The sequence below is a fragment of the Mauremys reevesii genome, linkage group 10 (genome assembly GCF_016161935.1).
Source record: "Mauremys reevesii isolate NIE-2019 linkage group 10, ASM1616193v1, whole genome shotgun sequence".
Taxonomy (NCBI): domain Eukaryota; kingdom Metazoa; phylum Chordata; order Testudines; family Geoemydidae; genus Mauremys; species Mauremys reevesii.
In genome coordinates, this window is record NC_052632.1 from 43,866,118 (window position 1) to 43,890,211 (window position 24,094).

The 24,094-nt window shown below is 40.5% G+C and overlaps 1 protein-coding gene across 10 annotated transcripts in view; it reads left to right on the plus strand.

Annotated features, from left to right (window-relative positions):
* Nucleotides 1–24,094, plus strand: part of NEO1 (neogenin 1) — a 498,809-nt gene that overhangs the window by 411,614 nt on the left and 63,101 nt on the right. For 7 of the 10 annotated variants that reach the window (XM_039492010.1, XM_039492008.1, XM_039492009.1 and 4 more), the window contains exons 10-18: nucleotides 645–793; nucleotides 3,768–3,906; nucleotides 6,122–6,171; nucleotides 7,060–7,204; nucleotides 9,443–9,553; nucleotides 13,391–13,585; nucleotides 15,080–15,175; nucleotides 16,405–16,628; nucleotides 21,725–21,863. In XM_039492010.1, coding sequence (XP_039347944.1) covers nucleotides 645–793; nucleotides 3,768–3,906; nucleotides 6,122–6,171; nucleotides 7,060–7,204; nucleotides 9,443–9,553; nucleotides 13,391–13,585; nucleotides 15,080–15,175; nucleotides 16,405–16,628; nucleotides 21,725–21,863 — 1,248 coding nt within the window. The remainder of the gene's footprint in view (nucleotides 1–644; nucleotides 794–3,767; nucleotides 3,907–6,121; nucleotides 6,172–7,059; nucleotides 7,205–9,442; nucleotides 9,554–13,390; nucleotides 13,586–15,079; nucleotides 15,176–16,404; nucleotides 16,629–21,724; nucleotides 21,864–24,094) is intronic. The other 3 variants (XM_039492003.1, XM_039492007.1, XM_039492005.1) reach the window with 1 other exon arrangement.

Here is a 24,094-nt window from a genome sequence, read left to right on the forward strand (position 1 = left end):
GTGCCTGTAGACGAGCGCTTTGTTGCTCGTGGTACAACTTTGCTGGAGACCACTCTTTCACACACCAGTGCCCTTTTATTTCCCAGTACTTTCCCACCACCACATATATACAGCTATATACAATGCAATACCAGTCAGGTAGCCCCTTAGGGAACAGCTTGCTTTTACAGCAGCTGGGAGCAACAGGCCCTCACTCCTCACTTTCCTGTTCCTCCCTCCTACTTCCTTCCTGCCAGCTTTATAGGCCTTCCTCTCAGCAGGCTCACAGGTGATTGCTCTCAGGCTCCTTTCATGAGCCACACCCTGCCAGGTCCAGCCAGTTCCCCTTGATGGGAGCTATGCTAGCAGGTTCTGAGCTAACAGGGGCTGGTTCAGTGCCTCTTAAGCCAGCACCCTGTTACAACCTAAAAGTCTATGCACAATATGTAGGGATAAGTTTGCAGAAGGGTGGACTCCCATTGTGGACACAACTTGTGCCTGCAAAATGTACAGTAATATTAATGGGTTTGTTCAGTTACCCAGAATACCTGTTTTAAGAAGGATTTCAGGGTTGATTGCTTTTTGGGTTTGCCTCAGTACGTTTAGCAATGTAAAATGTAATCGTTACGTTTGGAATTTACACTAGTTTCATGTTTACGTTCCAGTTCAACTTCCTGGTCCAGCACCGAACATTCGAGCATATGCTAATTCACCCACTTCAATTACTGTCACTTGGGACACACCGTTGTCGGGCAATGGTGAAATCCAGAACTACAAGCTCTATTACATGGAAAAGGGGACAGATAATGAACAGGTATGATACCTATATCTTCTGGACAGAATATAATGCCAGTTTATTCAGCCATATATCCAGTAACAATACTTTCTAGTTATAACAGTTTTCCTCTGAGTTTCTCAAAACATCCTGCCAATCATTTGGCTGGCAGTTTGGATAATGCCAGCATATTAAGGGATAAACTAGGGAGCTATAGAAACTGAGGGTATGTCTATACAACGAAATTAGGTCGAATTTATAGAAGTTGGTTTTTTAGAAATTGTTTTTATACAGTCGATTGTGTGTGTCCCCACACAAAATGCTCTAAGTGCATTAAGTCGGCGGACTGCGTCCACAGTACCGAGGCTAGCGTCGACTTCCAGAGCATTGCACTGTGGGTAGCTATCCCACAGTCCCCGCAGTCTCCGCCGCCCATTGGAATTCTGGGTTGAGATCCCAATGCCTGATGGGGCATGTCGTCAGGCCCCCTCTCCCTCCATGAAAGCAACAGCAGACAATCGTTTCACGCCTTTTTTCCTGGGTTACCTGTGCAGACGCCATACCACGGCAAACATGGAGCCCGCTCATCTCACCGTCACCGTATGTCTCCTGGGTGCTGGCAGACGTGGGACTGCATTGCTACACAGCAGCAGCTCATTGCCTTTTGGCAGCAGACAGTGCATTACGATTGGTAGCCATTGTCGTCGTACTCCTGGGTGCTCTTTTAGCCAAACTCGGTGAGGTCGGTCAGAGGCGCCTGGGCAGACATGGGAGTGACTCAGCCAGGTTATTCCCATCTTCTGCCGAGCACCCAGGAGATGATGATGGCTAGCAGTCATACTGCACCGTCTGCTGCCAGCCTACAATGTAAAAGTGGAGTGAATCAAAACAAGAAATTGACCCGGCAATGTGCACATCATGCTGATGAGCTCTGCATGGTCACCTGTGCTGATCAGCTCTCCACGCTGGCCAAACAGGAAATGAAATTCAAAAGTTTGCAGGCCTTTTCCTGTCTACCTGGCCAGTGCATCTGAGTTGAGAGTGCTGTCCAGAGCGGTCACAATGGAGCACTCTGGGATAGCTTCCGGAGGCCAATACTGTCGAATTGCATCCACACTACCCCAAATTTGACCCAGCAAGGCCAATTTCAGTGCTAATCCCCTCGTTGGAGGTAGAGTAAAGAAATTGATTTAAAGAGCCCTTTAAGTCAAAAAAAGGGCTTCGTCGTGTGGACAGGTCCAGGCTTAAATTGAGGTAACGCTGCTAAATTCGACCTCAAATTATAATGTAGACCAGGCCTCAGTGTCCCTCTGAACAGAGGAACTGTGAGTTTTATAGTAGTATGGGGTTCATGAAGTATGAATATAACGGAATTAAGGCAGTATTCTATGTTCTAACTCATCTTATATAGCAACAAACTGATACGTGACTTGTTCAGGCCTGATCTACACATAAAAGTTGCACAAGTTAAACTAAAATTAGTTTAAAAATAAATTAGTTAAACTGATGTAAACTCCTATGGATTTTCTTATCATTTTACAACTGACTTGTGCTGGTTTAGCTTTTACCAAGGCAAGATGAATCAACATAATCCAATTACATGTCAATATGTGTTTTCATACTGGAGTTTGCATGGTTTTAACCAAATTGCTCATTTTAAAACTGATTTTAGGTAAGCTGCACCAGCCTTTACATAGGGCAGGTCTACACTAAGGGCGGGGGTCGAACTAGGGTACGCAAGTTCAGCTACGTGAATAGCGTAGCTGAATTCGAAGTACCCTAGTTCGAACTACTCACCCATCCAGACGCCGCGGAATCGAAGTCCGCGGCTCCAAGGTCGACTCCGCCAGCGCCTTTTGCAGTGGTGGAGTACCGGAGTCGACCGCGGCGCTTCCGGAGTTCAAACTATCGCGTCCAGATTAGACGCGATAGTTCGAACTCCGAGAAGTCGAACTCACCGCGTCGACCCGGCTGGTAAGTGTAGACTAGCCCATAGACAACGCCCCAAGTTAGCGAACATGTATGAAGAAATATTTATGGAAGGGCAAGGTTGGATCTGAGTGGGTACTCAGAAAGTTTAAAGGAGACCTAAATACAAAAAGCCTCTCTGGGTTTTGGATTTATTTCAGCAGTTCTGGTTTAACCCCAATAACAGTAACTTAACAGAAGTCTCTGGCTCCATTCCCTCCACAAAGCTTTACATGTATCTCATATATCTAATTCCTGAACTGACTGAGTCCTTGTTGGGAATTCATATGAAAATGTATCTCCAGGCTCTTTGTCCCACAGAGCCCTTCTCTAAGGGCCACCACTGCAGTGGGAAACATCAAGGATGCAGTACTCTCCAGTGGGCACCAAAAGGCTCATGCACTATCACAAGGGAATGTGTTCTGGGAGTACTTAAGAGCCAAGTCATTGAGCTTGCTAAGAAGTATTGGAAACACAGTGAGGATCTTAAGTTTAGCAATATTAACTCAGACTATGTCAAGAGGGCTTGCTAAGTTTGTAGACAGACTCGTTCCTCTTTTACAAGAGATGGAAACAGCTAATTTAATTGGTGGCTTTAATGTGATCCCTAATCTTTCCATTGCTTGAGTTCTGCGGCTAGTATTTTGGAGGAAGTGAGTGGGATTCTCTTAAGTGACTAAACTTTGTTGATTATTAGTTGGGCTGCAGGCTTGTTATGCTGGGTAAAAAAGCCATAGATAGTCAGTATTTCCCATTTGTCTATTAATTTTTGTGTGTGTCTGGGACTCACCCTACAGTGGTGGCTCCTATCCCACCCACAGGGCTGAGCACAGCTCGCTACTCCAGGTGTTGCAGCCCAGTGAGCAGGGTCACAGTACTGGTTAGGTTTGGCCCAGCTGCCCTTCCATCATAATGGGGCGGGGGCCAAACCTGAGCAGCATCGTGACCCAACACACCAGGTTGCAGCGCTTGCCTGGAGCCAGGCCTGTTAGCATGTCAGCATTGCTTTAGGGATTGAGTCATATGTATCTTTGTTCGTGAACAGGATGTTGATGTTGGAGGTCACTCCTACACCATTAATGGATTAAAGAAATATACCGAGTACAGCTTCCGAGTGGTAGCCTACAATAAACACGGTCCTGGAGTCTCTACCCAAGATGTTGTTGTGCAAACTCTGTCAGATGGTGAGTTACTTTATTCCAGTTTTTTTGTGGAAATCATTTGGTGATCTCTTTCGATTAAATGGATTTTTAGCCGAATAGACCTGCAAGAGTTTCTTGCAACACATTGCCCTGTATCATGATGTGGTTGCAGCATACGTTCACGCATGCTGACTGGACCTCTTTGAGATTGTTGGAAGTGGGTGGAAGGTGATTACTATGCCTGCAAAAGCATTTGCTTTTCTAATAATCAAGCAATTATTTCCCTAATATTCACATCGTGGGCTAACACTTGTACAACATATCTAGATCAAAAACACAGAGAGAATACTACTGAAGCTGGTAACTCCAAATTTTTAATTTTTTTTTTAATTTCTGTAATTTACTGTATGTAACCAGATTTTTCACATTAAGAGAGTTTTCATCAACCCCAGCATAAATACTTGCATTGGAATGATTAAGTCCTACTAGTCTTAAATTTAAAAGATGCTTCTTTGTAGTGGCACATACAGCACAGCTGTGATAAATTAATGATTTCTTTGATGTTTCATATTTGTTCTTACATTTTTCCCATTTTTTCTTCTCCTTTTTTTCCTTTAATAATTCACCTGCTAAGTTTGCTAGCCGATGGGAAAAAACACTGTATTTTTCATCTGGTTCCCATGTGGATATTTTTAAATCAGAAGTATTTATTGTTAAAAGCAGGCAATTGTTACAGTATTTCAGGCAAGCCAATCGGAAAGGGAAGTAAATTTGGCTATATTAAAAAAAATTGTAGAGTGGCCACTATTAACACTGCCTTTTACCTGTAATGCTTAGCTCTAAAATATGCTTGTAATTATTAATTCTTTATTGCCCTTCAGATACTTCATCCCTTTTTCAGGTTTCCCACACACACACACACACTATTCACAAGTAGGCTCCACTTGCAGAAAATTTTCAGTTTTTGTTTTCTTCTTCTTAATCTGTTTTCGTCCTTGTGAAAGAGTGCAGGACTTAATCCTCACCTGTGCTGAGCTCACAATCAGGGAGAAGCCTGCCCTTCTGCCTCCCCCATGCTGAGTCTAGTCAGTCTCTAGCATAAATTACGGTAGCCATAGGAGGGTTCCCAATTGATGCTATCTGGAATGGTTCCCTAGGAACTATTCTGCCAGCTAAGTATCACTAGAGTTCAGCATGCTCTGATCCCAACCTATATAGCCTTGTTATGCTGCAGCCTCACCCTAGCCCCTTACACTATGCTGGCTCTTCGCTTCTGTGCCAGGAGAACACTCAGCTATCCATTTGGGATAACTTTATGTGAGTTTTGCACCACTGAATCAGTGCAGAGGGGACATAACAGGGTCTAAGGCTCTCTAATATGTCCTTTGCTTCATTTTCTCACAGCCTAATTGTAAATGTCATGATACCGAAGTTGCTACTGTTTAACTAAAACAACAAGGAGTCCGGTGGCACCTTAAAGTCTAACAGATTTTTTTTGGTCATAAGCTTTCGTGGGTAAAAAACCCACTTCTTCAGATGCATCTACCCCTGAAAGCTTATGCCCAAATAAATCTGTCAGTCTTTAAGGTGCCACCAGACTCCTTGTTGTTTTTGTTGATACAGACTAACGCAGCTACCCCCAAGACTGTTTAACTAAACAGTTTAACAAAGAATTTATCATTTTCCACCACTAAACAGATCTGAGCTACTTTGTAGCCAGTTTTCCTTTGGCAGGATGTCATGATATAAAGAATAGGGCCAAAATTTCAAATTTGAGTGCCCAAAATTAGGAACCTAAGTAAATGTCTTGATTTTAAAAGATGCTGAGCAATCATCACTTCTAGTGTTGTCAGTGGGAGATGTAGATGTCAGAAACTTTGAATATCAGGCCACTTTTATTCAGGTACTTAATAATAGGCACTCTTGTTCAAAAAATAGAACCTGTACCACTAGATATATATACCATAAGACTTACTTAGGTGAACGATTGCTGTGAATCATAAAATATTCATAGTAGAACTATTTAATGAGTATATAAAATATGATATATAGATATATATACCATAAGACCTACTTAGCTGAACGATTGCTGTGTATCATAAAGTATTCATAGTAGAACTATTTCATGAGTATATAAAATATGGTCTAAGACTCTTAAAAGTCAGATCCCAAGACCTCTTATGCAATGGACCAATATCAGGGAGGAATTATATTACTTACAGAGTTTTGGAGGAGTAATTTTTTAAAATATTTCTAGTCCCCAGTGCTGCACCCCAGAATCTGTCGCTGGAAGTGCGGAATTCCAAGGTAAGATGCTGTTAATTTGCCATTTTTGAGTAGTAGATGGAGCCCAGGTAGACCAAAACTTCAAGCCCCTTTAGACTCTTCCTTCAAATCCCCCCATCCCTCAAACAGACTTTGACATATGTCCCCCTCTCCAGATCACAGGGCTTGATGGGCTTAGTCCAGATCAGTCCTGTACTATCTCCCCAAGTACTCAGGTTCAAGGCAGGCTTTTTCTTTCCATGTGCATCACCTGATTATTCCAACCTACATGTCCTTAGTTTCCAACCTCTTGGATAACTTTACCAGTTTGGGTACAGCTCAGGTCTTACTCTGGGAGACAGTGCCTGCTGTCTTCCGTTCATTTGTGTAAATTCCAACAAACTAGAGGAATTATGACCCTGTGTTTGGAGCAGCACAGGCTCCATTGTGGGTTAGGAGTACACGTAACTAAATAGGAGTTGGGCAGTGGCAATGCACCAGGGCTAAGCACAGAGGGTTCGTACTGTAGAACAAAAGAGTTTAGATCAAACGCAAAAGCCCGAAGTAACAGAACTAGAATGTTTTCCCAGTGATTAACTACTGCCCTGTGTGTCTGATATATAATAATTTCATATATGTGTGTGTATACATATGTGCATATAAATATTATGGGATAGCCTCCTGGGTACATTAAAATAGAGAACCATGTGCACGTTCATTTTTATTTTAGGCACAAAGATTTTACAATTTGAGTATTTTTGCAGATTAGTTAAAAATTCTTTCCTAAACCTCCCCTGTTTTACTGTTCATATTCTTTTTTTGGTATGCACCAATACCAAAGCAAGATAGTACTACATGGAGCATTAGGAATAAGCAGTTTGATCGGCTAGATGGGGGGCAGTGACTTCTAATACATTTTACCTTTCACAGAGCATCATGATACATTGGCAACCCCCTCCTGCAGGAACACACAACGGTCAAATCACCGGCTACAAAATTCGCTACCGTAAAGCATCTCGTAAGAGTGAGGTAACTGAGAGCATTGGTGGGACGCAACTTTTCCAGCTAATCGAAGGTAAGCTATTTTACATCATTTAGTCAAAACTGAAAAAAGTCACAATTAGCCCCAAGGTCCTGTTATCAGGAGCTGAGTAGGTCCTGATTGTTTCTGGGAATGGCAGGTTTGGGTACAAGGTTCTTTACACTCCTAGCCTTTACAAGTGACCTGAAAATGAGCTTTACATGAGCTAATTGTGGTAAGTTTGGAGGCAGCATGGGACAGCAGGTAGGGTAGGACTGAAGTCATGACCTGAGTTCTATTCCTAATTCTGCCATTGGATTGCTGTGTGTACTAGACAAGTCCCTTAAGTCCTCCCTGCCTCAGTTTCCTTATCTGCAAAGTAGAACCTTTGTAAAGAATTTTGAGATCTTTGGTTGAAAAGTGCTAATATAAGTTTTTTATTGTTGATAGTAGAATTGACTGAATACGTCGTATAACAAAAGTAACCAAGACACTCAACACATTAGTGATACTAAATGTTTTGTTCATTTTTTAATCTCTGAAGTCACAACTAGCCAGCCACTGTTTTTGCTATGAGAGAAAATAATGAGAGCCCTGCAAATCTGTGGACCATGTTTGCAGATCAGATGTGGATACAAATTTTGTATCCACGCAGGGCTCTAAAAATAATAGCCTAACTAGATAAACACACACTTAAAAAAGGCAGTTGTTCCCAGATCTGCCAGCTCCATGCACAGTGAGTTTCAGTGGTGCAGTGGCGCTCTAGAATGGAGCAGGACCTCTTCTGTTTAGGGCATTTAAAGCCAAACCAAAGTACACTTAGAAACACTTCAGTCCCATCATACCCTTGTCATTAGGGAAATTCAGCATGCAACCCATATCATTAGTACATTTAAATGGGCTCTGTCAGAACAATCTGAATTTTGTAAACTTAACATCAGTTGACAGGTCAATGGAAAATTTTCAGAGGAATGGTATTCCTTTAAAAATAGCCTTCACAATCCAGACTTTACAGCATTCTGTTGTATGAAAATAGTAAAGTGGAACTGATTAGAAATTGTTTATAAACAAAACTGAAACTGAGTGCTCTGAACAGTGTAAATACACAAATACAAGAAATACATTCTAAACATTTATTATAATAAACTAAAATGTGAATAATGAAGGTGATGCTGAACTGATTTTTAACTCTAGTGTTCATTTAAAAATTAGTTGATCTGTGAAACTAATATTACTTTAGTTGTACCACAGAGATTTTACGCTCAGGGGATTTTTAAGGTTTTTTTGTTTTTGTTTTTTCCTTGGATCATTTCCTCCAGGATGTTACATTATCCTTTGAATCCTGGGTTTTTTAAGGCTCTTTGGATATCATCTTGAATTCTTAGCTCCCACTACATAGGAATTGGCACATTGGATTAGACCAGTGGTCCATCTAATTCAGTATCTTGTCTGTGACACTGATCTGTACCAGATGTTTCAGAGGAAGGTGCAAGAAATCCCATAATGGACAAGTATGGAATAATTGCCCACAGAGGAAGTGTTTTTCAAACCATGTCAGTAAAGGTTCTTTATTTAAAATACTTTAAATGGCACAGTGGTAGTTTTTGGGGGTAATGGTGGATGCTCTTATTCATATGTGTGTTTGATAAAGGTATATATTAACTATTACAATGTATCTTCCCATTGCTTTGGTTATAGCTTGTAGATGTTTTTCTAAGAAGAATAATTCACTTTCTACATACTTTGATCACTCAATAGCTGGCACTAAATGCAGAAGGTTAGTTAAAGAAATGTGGAGGTTTCTGTTGTGCAGACAAAGGGCTACTAGCGTGAAAAGCAGTCTTTCATTTATCAGCTGGCTATATATGTTGCAAACTACATTCATGCTGTTCTGCCAGTGACCTACAGGAGAGGTCTCCAGAGTGCTGTAGTTGTGGGTGTCTGCTGTCACAGTCTGGCTGTTACACTATAATTTGTGTCAGTTTCACTTACTGGTGTCTCACTGCAAGTAGTGCTGATTTCCATTCCTGACCTCCGGTTATGCTCAACAGCAGTTTCAAAGGTGAAAGGCCAAAACATAATGCAGTGAACTTGCTGGCTCTGTTTCAGGCTTGACCCAAAAGATGTCACAACAGTAGCTAGTGTGTGTATCCACTCATTTAGTTTTGCATTAACAAGCTTTTACGGTCAAAGTCTGATAGTGAGATTCTTGATGTTTTAATTAGAAATTGTGATTCTTTGATCACCATTAGAGCTCCTATTTTAGTAACTTGTATATTGTTTTTATATTAGGTCTTGAGCGAGGTACAGAATACAGTTTCCGTGTGGCTGCCTTAACAAGCAATGGTACAGGACCAGCTACTGATTGGATATCAGCAGAAACTTTTGAGAGTGACCTAGATGGTAAGGACCATAAGCATGTTTCTGACTTTAAAGACCTCAAAATTCGTGGACCAGGGTAATTACAAAATTTGGCAGATTTTTTTCCAAAGCAAACATAATTTTGCTCAGTTGTGCTTACTGTATTCTAATTGCACAACAGGACACGTGCGTTTTATTTATATATAATTTAAGTAGTAGTCACTAATGTAATAAAATTCCTGTCAATAAATTGGCCTGAAAACTGAACATGTAAATACTGCTCCTTTACTTTCTGTTCTATATATTGGGTTGCCTTCCCCACTAAATAATACCTAATTACAGGGTGCCAACGTCAATTAATTATTCAATGTCAATTGAAAAGAAATAATGTAATTGGGTACCTGACTTTAATCCTCCACATGTTTTCACGCTGCAAAAGTGGGGAAAAAGTTGTTCCTTGAGGCAAGCAAAAGTGTGATCATATACCTATTATTTATACAGCAGGCTAGTGTTTTATGAAGCGAATAAAACACAGTGAATGCCCCAAAGAATTCCAGTCTAATGCCCCAATCTTTAAAGGTCCCGTGCTTTGGCAGACTGCTCTGCTTAGGGAGTGTCTTGTTGACTGCAGTGGGGCTGTGCGTGTTCAGCAGTCTGCCCACACCTTATACATTGCAGGTTGAGGCCTAACTATAGTCATGGTGAAATGAATGGGAAGCACAAAGACTGAGGGCTTGGCTACACTTGAGAGTTGCAGCGCTGGGAGTTACAGCACTGGTCGTACAGCTGTGTAGGGAAAGCGCTGGTGTGTGGCCACACTCACAGCTACCAGTGCTGCAGTGTGGCCGCATTTGCAGCGCTGTTGGGAGTGATGCATTATGGGCAGCTATCCCAGCGTTCAAGTGGCAGCAACGTGCTTTTCAAAAGGGGGGGGGGTGTAGTGTGACAGGGAGCGGGGGAGAGAGAGAGAGTGGATTTTTGGAGCCGACACTGTGTATCAGCTCCCTGCCTTGCAAAATCAGAAAATTTTCCCGACCCCTTACTCTTAACTGCAAACAGCCTGCAGACCAGATAAGCAGCTGCTCCAACGGACTCCCTTTCTCCGCCCTGCCCCCGCTGTTTCTCTCGTCAAGCAAACACTCTCCCCCTGCCTGCCTCATTCACAGGGGTTATCTCATTTGATTGTTCACAGTCAGTTACAGATTGATCACAGCAAACAGGAGCTGTGTTTGTTTTTTAGATAAGCAGCTCCCGGAGCCCCGAGTTCACAACAAAACAAAGAGAGGCTGCATAACAAAACAAAGAGAGTAATTTAGTTAAAAGCATTCTGGGATATCTCCTAATACCCTGGAGGCCAATAACAGCGCTGGTGTGTGGCCACACCTGACGAGCAGCGCTGCACTCGTTACACCTCAAGGAGACCAGGTGTACAGCCAGCGCTGCAGCCAGGGAGTTGCAGCGCTGGATGTGCCTTGCAGGTGTGGACAGTTACTAAGTTGCAGCGCTGGAAAGCCTCCACCAGAGCTGCAACTCTCAAGTGTAGCCAAGCCCTGAGTAGAGAAAGGAAAAATGTGGATGAAGGTAACAATAATAAGATTATGTGGTGACTTAAATACTTAGATTCACACCCTGGTGATAGGCTGTTTCTTCTTCTAAACTTTCTCTCTCACCTCTTCCTTCTTTATAGTAGAGAGAGGGTAAGAGGGCATTTGACTGAGAGTGGTAACTATTTGGGTCTTATGGAAGAACTGAGGTTAAGATTTTCAAAGTAGCCCAGGGAATTTAGACCCATATCATCTTCCATTCAAAATTAAATCCTCTAGATGGTTTAAAAATCCTATCCTGAGTCTCTAGGAGGGATTTGAATGAGGAAAGCTGGTTTAAAAGCTGGTGTTGTCCAGAATCTGATCGACTGCAATTTAGTTTGCTTCTTACCAAACTCTTCTTTTAAAAAGTGTCACTTCATCATTTCATGCAAGAACTCTTAGAAACTGCATTCAGTGACAGTGTAAGAGAATAACTTGAAAAACAGAGGTGATTAAGGATAACCAATGTATGTGAGGCCATGCTTAACTAATCTGCTGACGTTATTTGATGATATATAGCTGTCATGATAGGTAAGGGGAATTCAGTAGGTGCACTATATTTTAGATTTTCAAAAAGTATGTAATAGGTTCCACATTGGAGACTAATGGCTAAGGTAAAGAATCACAAAATAGCAGGCAATATTAGGGAGCTGGAGAGAACACTGCCTTTAGTAGCTTATACAAAAGCTTTCTACAGACAGAAATTTCAGTTTAGAAGTGGTTATGAATAGAGTCCTAGGATCAGTTTTAATAATCTGTTAATCTTTTTTGCATTTCTTTTTTTTTCTCTTTATCACCTTCCTTTTTGTTTAAAGCAGCCTTATACTCTGCTCATCTTGGCTCGTGGCAGATTCTCTTGTATAAGGCAATCTTATGGTAGTGTAGTGCCACTATAATGGAGCTTGCACTACCCAGTCTCCTCATGCAGTGGCACCTCTGCGCACAGCTGATCTCCAGTTGATGGAATGGCCCCTGTACACTGTTGTGAGAAGTTTAGAATGGACTGAGTTTGTACAATTTAATATCTCATTTTTAACATTGTATTAATGTAACTTTTTATATTTAATAATTGTGAATTTTAATTGACCAGTAATATTAGATGGAGACCATAAGCCCTCTAGGTGAGGCAGGCCAATAGGCATGTTCTGATCTGACATCCTGATCAGTGCAATTGGTTGAATATTTTCAATAAATAAAACACAGTTCATTAAGCAAGAAACCCTGCAGGCAGGAGCCAGCAGAACTAGTGGAATTGATTTTGTGTGTGTGTGAACCTAATATTCATCCATCTTATCTTTTATTTGGAATATGCAACATCTGCCAGTGCAGGTTCCACTGGATGGAGAAAGTAATGCAAATAAAAAGCAGCTATTTTTCCTTTACTTTCAAGCAATTTAGTTAAAGGTGCAGACATATATATTAAGTTTGTTTAGTTGCTTATTTTTCAATTAACTGTGGTGGTAAAAGCCCTTCATTAAAATTACTTTGGTGCTATGCTTCTGATAGTGCTATGGAAATCCATCTGAACTCAGCTACACAGTTTTGACTGATTTGATTGGATCCTGATTGAGTGTTTGCTATGTTCAGACACTTAATATGGATTTCACAGGTGCTCCTTTCTGATGATGTCTCAGCAGTAAGATTGCATGCAGTGGGCTCATAACTAGACCAGTGAGGTGATGCAGATGTATGAGAGTATTAAACATTAGCCACATAGTCACAATATGGCTGTGTACTTGCTTTGGTAAGTAAAGGAGGCTTATAGATTTAAAGAGGGACTACTAACCTTGAGTTCACTGGACAAATCACAAGTGATTTATGTAGCAAATTTAATAACTTCTTATTGGCAGTTAAAGCTATAAAATTGTCTACTTAATTCTACAGTGAAGTCATAATCTTTTTGCTATGTCATCATTCTGTTGTCATGGAAATATTTTGATGCCAAAAAGTCGGTAATGTGACTGTGCTGCAGTAACATACATAAGAAGTAAATGGTTAGTGAGTATGGAGTGGGGTAAATCCTTTATTTTAAGCAAATTTTGCAAAACTGCAAAATGGCAAGGAAAATAAACAAAAGCTAGAAAGTTAAATGGATTTGTCTCTGTAGGTAATATTTTGCTCCAGTGTAAAAGTTCTCCTTTATGAAAAGTATTAGAAGTATGAATTTCTGTATATATTAGAATATAAAATTAGGTTAATTTTGGCAGCACAAGGGGTTAAACTGGGTTTCACAAGCTTGTAAGAATACTTGGTTTCATGATTTTTGTTAATTGCATTTTTCTTTTTGTAACAGAAACTCGTGTTCCTGAAGTTCCAAGCTCCCTACATGTTCGCCCACTTGTTACAAGTATTGTAGTGAGCTGGACTCCTCCTGAAAACCAGAACATTGTGGTAAGAGGATATGCTATAGGGTATGGCATTGGCAGTCCTCATGCACAGACTATCAAAGTGGACTACAAACAACGCTATTACACCATTGAGAATTTGGGTAAGGAACATTCACTAACATTGTTTTCTAAATTTTAACTCTGATTTGTATTGGTGTTTTCCAAGTATCAGCTTAAAAAAAATACAGAACTGTGTTTTTCAAAGATACTTCCATTATGAAGTGTAGCATGGCAGGCACTCACCACCACGGTGCCTCCTGCTGGTCATCCGGGAATTAACTCAGTTCCAGCCTCGGAGTGCCTCCTGCTGGACAGTGTCTTCCTACTAGTGCTTCATTCCTCCTGATCTTCACCACTTGTAGCACTTCAGGCCCCGCATCCCTCCTGGACCCCTTACCTTGGGGTGCTGCACCACAGCAGTGCCCCCACATTCTGGGTCTCCCCTCCCCAGGAACCCCAATCCCCTAAGCCCACCTCGCCTCAGTGACCCACTGCCAGTCCTCATCTAGCCTCTTCCCTCAGGGGCAAACTGCAGTCTGAAGTGGCCACTCATCTTCGGCAAGGGGGTTTGGATCTGCTGTCTTTCTAGCCCCAGCTGCCTCCCTGCAGCCCTAGTACCTCCCCTGGCCTTTAGCAAGGCCTCAGCCTGGGGACTCACCAGGCCAGAGCTCCGCAGCTCTGCCTGTGTTTCCCAAGCCCTGCTCTGCCTCAGGTACCCCGCTTGCTCTCCCAGGCAGCCTGGTTCTCTCTGTTCCTCAGCTGGAGCAAGTCTCTCTCTCACTCCCTCAGCCTGCCCTTTTGTCAGGGCCAGCTGTGCCCTAATTGGGTGCAACCACACCTGTGGCTGACTACCCAACCAGCTGCTCTTGGCTGCTTTTAACCCCTTCTTAACCAGAGTGGGGTGACTGCCCTGCTACATGAAGATTCTACAATGAGGTTCGAAACTTACCTGAAATTTATCATAAATTCTGTTTCCTATTAAAAAGAGAAAAAAGCCAGCATCCCAAGTTCATTGAGAGGAAGCGTTGTTCTGATTGATTTGTTCATACCTTGCAAGTATTAGATTTTCCTTTGAGTATTATAAGAAACCCTTGTGATGAGCACCACCCCACTGTTCTATCACTAAAAAATGAGCTCTCCAAATAAGAAAAGGTCTAAAGATTTGGAAAACAAACCTTTACAGGCTGTTCTATGGCATCTAGGGAAAGTGCTTTGAAGTGAAATGTTTAACAATACGGAACTATATTGGGTCTTAGGATAGTAGAACAGGCCCTAGGATAACATGGTAATGTTATAGAAACTGTTGGGGTATTTTTCCTCAATGTTATCTCAGTCTTGCTCCAGTTAAAGACTTGGTATGAATACAGACATCCTGCAGTATGCGAGAACTCTTGTACGTTCTGATACACGAAGCATGCTGGAAGAAGTCTTTGAGAAAACTCAGTTCTAGTTTTGCTGCTTATTGGATGCATTTCTCTGTTAACAAGTAAAGCAGTGAGTGATGTATAGAGAAACTAGAGGCAGAAAATAGAAATAACTAACAATTTGCAATGAGAAATTGCACTAAAACTACATGTGAATTTTTCTTCCATCAGATCCAAGTTCCCACTATGTCATAACTCTGAAAGCATTTAACAATGTTGGTGAAGGAATCCCACTCTATGAAAGTGCAGTGACCAGGCCTCATACAGGTAAAGGACAGTGTATGCCTTCTTTTAATTTATTGTTTACTCATAGGTGAAAATTATAGCCTTGAGTCCCAGGAAACAATCAAAGACATGAGAAAATGCATAATTCAATAGAGTTTTATTCTCCTATGGTATCAGATATTCTCTGTGTCCTAAACTGGTTCACATTATTGCCTTTGTGGTTAACTTCAGTTATTAAGCCAGCTATTAAACTACCCAAAACTGTATGTTTGTTTTTGGTTTCGGTTTTAAATTCTAGAATTTACCCCACAAAAACTTACAAATGTTCTGATTTCAGAATGTGGCTTTAACTGTGCAGCACAGATGATACATGTACAATTTGAAAAATCTGGCCCTAATTTTTTCCTTTTATGGATGTTTCAGAAAAAGGATAGCATTTATCTTTCAAGCTGAGACGCTGATTAGAATGCATGCATTCTCTGTATGATGTGTTTAGGTCTTGTTTTGCAGTAACTACATTAAATGAGGCATTAGGATAATGTTTTTCATCTTGTAGTAAACCGATAATAAACCTGATATTATCTTGGGCTTTAAGCAGAGTAATCCATTAGCCTCCAAGTTGCTGTTATCCTATGTCTCATTCTGCTTCTTGTCATTGCTAACATTGTGTAGCATTTTGGCCTTGTTTTAAGAGATAATTCATCAGATGTGAACATTGTTGTGAGTTTAATCTTTCTTTTGAAGACCAGGAATTCTGCCAGGTTTTCTAGAGTACCTTGGAGTTTGAATTCCCTGAATCACTGAATATTTCATATAACAGAGATTTTTTCCCCAAAATGCTCTGAAAGATGATACTTCTCCAGTAATCTTGTATGAAACACTAATTACTTATCCCTAAGAAGTCCATCTTGTTCTTCTCATATCATTGTTTTCTGGAGAAGAAATAAGTGGATGGTTTTGAGGCAAATAAAGCCAAAGGTTGGAACTATTATCTTATCCTAAAAGTACTTTATATGGTGATAGTTACGTGATGAACTTTACAGGATATTTTTATTCATAACCTTTGCATTAAGAAGCGATCGGGATGGGATAATTACGTTGCTAGTCTTATGTTCCCTATTAACTCTGGCTTTTCTCTCTTTTTCTCCATTCCTCATCTTTCATTCCATTGTATTACCCTGCATTTCCTTTTTTTGTTTTTGTTTACATTAAAATGCCACATTCTCCCTTTTTAATTATAATACACTACTTTTTACCCATCAATCCTCTAGACACTTCCGAAGTTGATTTATTTGTTATTAATGCTCCATACACTCCAGTGCCAGATCCCTCCCCCATGATGCCACCGGTGGGAGTTCAGGCTTCCATTCTGAGCCATGACACCATAAGGATCACTTGGGCAGACAACTCTCTGCCGAAAAATCAGAAGATCACAGATGCTCGCTACTACACGGTCCGCTGGAAAACAAACATTCCTGCAAACACGAAGTACAAGGTACTGAACAACATCAGCACAGTTGGTACAATGTAATGAACACAGATTCGATGCTCCGTTTTGTGGTAATTGTGATTAGAGGGCTGAGGTATTTGATGAGCAAGCAGTTTAGATTTGGGTCCAATTGAATTTGGCATGAATGGACTCCCATTTAGAACAATATCCCTCAGTTTAGTAATCACTTTAAAGTGATAAACTTGATCTAACTGGACATTTTGGGGTCTATTTTTCTGTCAATAGTTCTGTATAATGTGGAGTGATATATGTGAGTGGATAGAAGAATAATCTCCTTTTTGGGGTGAAGGTAGCGGGAGGAAGACACTTGCAGGATTAATTTCTTCTGCTGGAGTTTGGATGCTAAAAAATATAGAGCTTGTATTCTTCATTTGGCCTTGGCATAATCGCTTGCGTGAAGGATGTGGGCTCACCTTTATGGGGCCAGTAGCACAGTAATACTGTGTATGTTACTAATGGCTTCTCTTCAGACAGTAATGATGGGAATCTGAATTAATGGTGTGAGTCAAACTGAAAGATATTTACCCTACTTCATGTAAAAGGAAAAAGACAAGCCTTTCGGTTCATACTAAGTTGATGATCAAACTATTTTTATGACGGTGATTGTATAAAAAAATTATAACTAGTCCATTATGGCATTCCCTGCTTCTCAGACTTTTCTGAATATACCATACCAGAGACAGTTGATTTCAAGACTTCTTTGGACTAACAGTGACTTGAAGGCCTGAAAAATGCTGACTGTACATTTCAAGTTAGAAATAAGCCTCAAAAGAAATGGTTATTACATTTGCCAGTTAATGGAGCTCCTTTTATGCTCCTTTACAGAGCAATCTTATTACAAACTACAAATGTTATATTGGTATGAAAAGATACATGGTTTGTGTGTTACGCCTCTAAAAGCAAGTGTTATTTATGAATCCACATTCCTGAGTCACATGCACTGGGCATCTTGGGAGCCATTTGTACAGTGCTTGTAGCTTATGAGTTAAGACCCTATTGAAGATACAGTACTATATGAATTGCTCCCATAATGCTCTGTGCTGGTGACCAGATGACTCAAGAGAGTGGATTCATAAGTAATGGACGAAACATAATACATAACAATGAAGTAAAATTGTTCAAAATTCCTCAATGCAAAGTGTTTGCCTCAGAACGCATAAGCATCAGGTCCATTTGTGTTGCCATCATCATCTATCCCAGAGCATTAACAGTCTGTGCACTGTTGGTTTTTTCTCTGCTTCAGCCACATATTATCTACTGTTTTATGGAGCAGTAACGACTGCTGATTTTCAGCCCACTGAAGGGCAAAATCTCTTGAGCAGTCCTGTCCGTTATGCTGGTGGATTTCAGCCAGATCCTTGGTACTCTTAATTAGTATGAACTGATGAATGTGAATTGTTGCCAAGCCCATTTCCAGTGACCTTACTATTAAGTGAACATATTAGGGGCTATCAATCTCAGTGGAGTTACTCATAGGTTCTCTGTCAGACTAATTGCCACTGACCAACCAAGTACTGAAGCTCTCTGACTTGGAACCCTGACCAGATGGATGCAGTGTTTGCATGGCACTTTCATATCACAGTTTCTGGCAGAGGAGGTTCAGAATTCTGTCAAGCTTCTAAGAAAAAACATCCCTTATCAAAGTAACCCTGTGCAGTTCATCCCATTAGGAATCAGAAGCTGCCTTCTGAATCTGCAGTTTCAGAAGAATCTTATTATTATGCCAAGTTCCACAATAGGTCATTAAGTGTAATTTTGTTGTCTCAGCACATCTTGGGTGTTCACCTCTAAGTCAATGATAGATTCTTCCCTGAAACATCTCAAGATGGGATTCCATAAAGTTGTGTAGATCCCTTACTGCTGATCCCTTTTCAGGAAGGAGCTAGGACATCTATCAGTTAGGTGGCAGTGCCTATGTCTCAGATGACCCCAGCATGCAGATCAAGATGATATATATAAAGCTTTTTCCTTCTGTTATGGAAAATAGCTTTTAGGCCTCCAGTAGATCCATCACCAGACCTGTTCCTATTTCTGAGTACATTTAGTGACTCACGTTACGGATTTGCAATTACCTCAATCTTGATGCCTCCAGTGCTGCAGATGTTCAAGCCAGTGTTTCACCCATCAGTGTCTTCAGCTAACTGCATGTCGACACAGTTCATTCATAACTTGCTGCTTTTGATTTCCCCTCATACGCTGAAATTGGAGAAAATATTTAGAACAAGATGAGGTTGTAAACCTTGAATAGAAGTTCTGAGATTACAAATCCAGGAACTCACTTTTCCTGAGTTTGTATGTAAGGTAACTATGAAGAGCTTCATGGCACTAGAACAGATAGGAAGTATCTCCTGAAGCTGAATTATTCTACCTGCTGCCAACCAAGAGGATGCAGTGGTTTGACATGTCAGAGAGCATTTTTCAGATTGCCTTTGTTGCTTCTATGTAGTTGTCCTACACACAAAGTGCCTTCATCAGATGGTGGGTTCCAAATAAGTAAACCACTCATTTCTGGAGTTTAGCTCTTTTAGAAACCTATAGAAGGAAAATAGATTTTTGCAGGATAAAATTTATCATATATAATTATAGTACTAGTTAAGCAATATTTAGTATCATGGGATATCACTGCCACTTTCTTAAAATAGTAAATGGAACAAAACAATAAATGAAATTGAAAGTACGGTATATCAGGCCACTCCAGTTTGTCTCCTTGGCCTTGTATTGTGTGAAAGGACGTTCAATTAAACTGAAAGGCAGGCACCAAATTTAAAACAGACAGAAGAAAATTCTTCTTTACACAATGCAAAATTAACCTGTAAAACTCATACCTGCCAGGTGTGACTGAGGCCAAGAGCTTAATAGGATTCAAAAAAGAATTGAACATTCATATGGATAAAGAAGAATATCCATGTTTACTCTGGAGAGGGGGGAAAAGTGTAAAGTTTATTAACTCTCCTATTTCAGGATGTAACTTGCCTTATGGACAGATTATTACCTAATTGTCCAGACCAGAGTGACTTTTTCCTCTGAAGCTTCTTGTACTTGCTACTGTCAGAGGTTGGATACTGGGCTAGATGGGTCATAGATATGATCCTCTATGGTACTTCCTGTGTAAAGCTGATGAAAACCACTTCTGAATATGTGGTTTCATGTTCGCTCAAGTACTGCAAATGGAGAGTTGCTTTTTTTTTAAGTGGCAGTCAGTAAACAATTAGAAGGAACTATTAACCTCTAGGTTGCAATAACTGCTCCACCCAAGATTAAATCTTCTTAAAAGTAGGTTGCTTTGCATATGCAGCTAATATTTCTTGGTAAGACTGATTAAAATTGAAATTTCTGACAGTAATTTCCCGTCTTTATTCTTTCTCTCCTTCATACTTAGGGCCCTATCAAATTCATGGTCCATTTTGTTCAATTTCACAGACATAGGATTTTAAAAATAATAAATTTAATGATTTCAGCTATTTAAATCTGAAAATTCACGATGTTGTAATGGTAGGGGTCCTGCCCCAAAAATAATTGGGGAGGGGGGTTATTGTCGGGGGTTGCCACCCTTACTTCTGCGCTGCTTCAGAGTTGGGCAGCTGGAAAGCAGCAGCTGCTGTCCGGGAGCCCAGCTCTGAAGGTAGAGCCACCACCAGCACCAATGCAGAAATAAGGACTGCACGGTATGGTATGCTATTGCCACCCTTACTTCTGCGCTGCTGCCTGCAGAGCTGGGCCCTCAGTCAGCAGCCGCCACTATCTAGCCGCCCAGCTCTGAAAGCAGTGCAGAAGTAAGGGTGGCAATGCCGCGACCCCCCTAAAATAATCTTGCGACCCCCCTGCAACCGCCTTCTGGATCAGGACCCTCAATTTGCAAAACTCTGGTCTCCCCTGTGAAATCTGTATAATATAGGGTAAAAGCACACAAAAGACCAGATTTCATGTTTGGAGACCAGATTTCACGGGCGGAGACCAGATTTCACAGTCCATGACACATTTTCCGTGGCCATGAATTTGGTAGGGCTCTATTCATACTGATCCTGATGAAACCGAACTAGTCGAATCATTTCTTTGAACATTCAAAGCATTCTATGTGACTCCGTTTCATTTGGCAAATAGAAATTTTCCTGATCTTTTACTGGGATACTTTAAAAAGGTTTCATTGTATACTTTACATCAGTAGTGAGAGTTTTATTGCCTTTACACTTCTATAGAATGTGACTTTATAGATAATCTTTACCTTTAGAAAAAGAAGCATTATCTGTAAGTAAAATTCTCTGAAGGTAGCAATTATTTATGGCTATATATTCACATTGTCCAGTTTTGAAGTTGCCAGTCACGTCATTCTGCTTTTAGATTACAGGTAGCTCCAGATAAGGAACCAGTTATATTATTTATGTATGCATCAGGTATACATACTATTTATACTCAAGCCACATACAGTACATACTAGACAGTTTAGCCCAAAGGCAGAAATGGTAACTAAATGAGTCGTATTTCTGATTACCTGTGCTGGAGGCCATATGTGATTTAGGAAAGTCTGTCCACAGATGGTCCTCCTTTCTGCAAACCAACATACAGGTATAGAAAATAAAACCATTTTTTTCCCCGGAGTCTCAGAGAACCAACATTTTTAGCTAGTTTTTGAACTCATTAGATTTCATCTTAGAATTCTGACATAATTTTTGAAAAATACTCAAATTGCAAGATGGATTTTTAATTTTAGCTTCCCTTTATCATTCTTTCCCATGGTTAGTTCATTTAGTGGAGCACTGTAAATTAAACACCACCAGTAGACAGCTAAAAGTCTTGCTGCATAACAAGTATGTCCTAGACCTTGTGCATTTACATTTATGATTGACTAGTATTGAATGCTCTTGTTGATTACAAAAGGAACTTCTCATTTCAGATAGAGTAAATTATTAATGAATTTGCATGATAGAGCAAAAAAGAATATTGAGAGAATTAATGGCAATGGTTTTCAAGTATTGGTAATGTTATAATAATCATTTAGGCACTTACCTTAGACAAGAGTATTTGAGACCTTGTAAATGATGTTTTTCGCTTCAGAAGTTCCTTATACTTTGTGTTTCTTTCAGACTGCAAACACAACCACCTTGAGCTATTTAGTGACCAGTTTAAAACCAAACACCTTGTATGAGTTCTCTGTGATGGTGACTAAAGGTCGAAGATCAAGTACTTGGAGTATGACAGCTCATGGGACTACCTTTGAATTAGGTATTCACTTGTGTCTTTCTGGAACTGTTAACCATTTCAATGAGATGAATAAAGTCAGTCCTACCCCAATGCTGGTTCTTTGCATAGACTTAAAATGGCAGTCCTCTGCTGTTGCTGATGTGGGATTTGGGGGAGGAGGGGAACAGAGTGGGGGCATTCCTGATATTAATATTCTTTGAAAGTCAGTGAAGGGGAGATTACATAAAAGAGAGAATTGTGAACAAATTACAGAAAATAAATGGATAAAATGATCTGTAGTTAATAGATGGGAAAGAAGAGAGAGACACATATGTTTTAAATATCTGAGAAATCGCATCTTAATAGCAGCTACTGAGAAAAACCTTGCAATTAATAATGACAATTTACTAAAATTCATTAATTATAGAACAAAAATTAGACAAGACAAACTATTCTGAGAACTTTGGTGCATAGAAATTTAGTCATCAAAATCAGCCCTAAATTCGTCATCTCCTCGTGAATTGCGTAGGCAGCTATCAGAACTATAGGAGCTGTGAATTGTGCGTACAAACTACAGCATTACAGCTGCTGGTAGAAGCTCATGCCTAATGAGCATCTGTAGGTTGCAGAACCCCTCTGCCCTAGACCTGTCCCCCGGTATCTTATTTTTCACCTGCAAGATTGGTCAAAGAGCAGGGAGCATTCACTATCTCTATGTTAGCTTCCAGCTATTTTCACTTTAGCTTAAATTTAGCTTTCTTATAATCCTAGAACCATAGGATCAGAAGGGACCACAAGGCTCATCCAAGACAGATGGTTATCCAGCCTCTTTTTTAAAACCTACAGTGAAGGAGCGTCCACGATTTTCCTTGCCAGTCTGTTCCATTGTCCTACTGTTCGTACAGTTAGGAAGCTTTTCCTGAGATTTAATCTAAATCTGCTGCTGTTATATTTACTTTTTGATTTATTTTAATTGTAAATACAAATAAGCCCCTATCCAAATAGCCTTAAGGCCTTGACATCTGTTAAAATATTGCATTAAAAATACGTAAAATCAAAGTGCACAAAGAGTCAGTCCAGTCAGCACAATATCGTAAAGAAAGAGTGAAACCAATCACTTTGTTTAGATTTAAAGTAAAATTTTCAAAAACATCTATGTTGCTTTTGAAAATGTTTCTCTTTTTTGTGGGTGTGGTTGTGATGTATCTTTGTCGTGTTAGACATCTTTGTTAGTATCAGTTTCACAGGAACTATAGTTGACCTAGTACTGAGGGAGCCTAAATTCTTAAGGGACTTACCCAGCTGACAGAAGCGGCAAGCAGGGCTATGTCTAGTTATCAGAGTGATGTGTGGTGAGGTCCAAAGCAAGAGCACCTGATCACTTGGTTTTAGTGTAACAATATCTATCTATCATTAACCATTAGAGTTGGAACCTAGAAGTTGCAGAAAAGTGTAAACATCTTTTAAGTAGAATTTGTATTAAAAATACAAGCAACTGAGATATGAATCAGGGTGAAATGAAGAAAATTACTTCTCCATCCCTGACTAGTCATCTTTTCATTAGAGATCTCCATAGACTTATGTAGGCGGAGTCGCCAACTCTTGTAATTTTATTGTGAGTCTTGTGATAGTTCCTTAAACCCCAACAGTGATGTTATATGAATACATGAAAATCTCAGCTTTCATTTAAAACATAAAGTAACTTTCTAATCCTTGTGTTTGTGGAGAAAAACTTGAATGCATGAAACTGTGGGTACGTCTACACTACGGGACTATTCCAAATTTGCATAAACCGGTTTTGTAAAACAGATTTTATAAAATCGAGTGCACGCGGCCACACTAAGCACATTAATTCGGTGGTGTGCGTCCGCGGTCCGAGGCTAGCGTCGATTTCTGGAGCGTTGCACTGTGGGTAGCTATTCCCTAGCTATCCCATAGTTCCCGCAGCCTCCCCCGCCCCTTGCAATTTCCGGGTTGAGATCCCAGTGCCTGATGGGGCAAAAATCATTGTCGCGGGTGGTTCTGGGTAAATGTCGTCAGTCACTCCTTCCTCCGGGAAAGCAACGGCAGACAAGCATTTCGCGGCTTTTTTCCCTGGATTGCCCTGGCAGATGCCATAGCATGGCAATCATGGAGCCTGTTTTGCCTTTTGTGACTGTCACCGTATGTGTGCTAGATGCCGCTGACAGAGGCGATTCAGCAGCGCTACACAGCAGCATGCTTTTGCTTTTGCATGACAGCAGAGATGGTTACCAACCATACTGTACCATCTA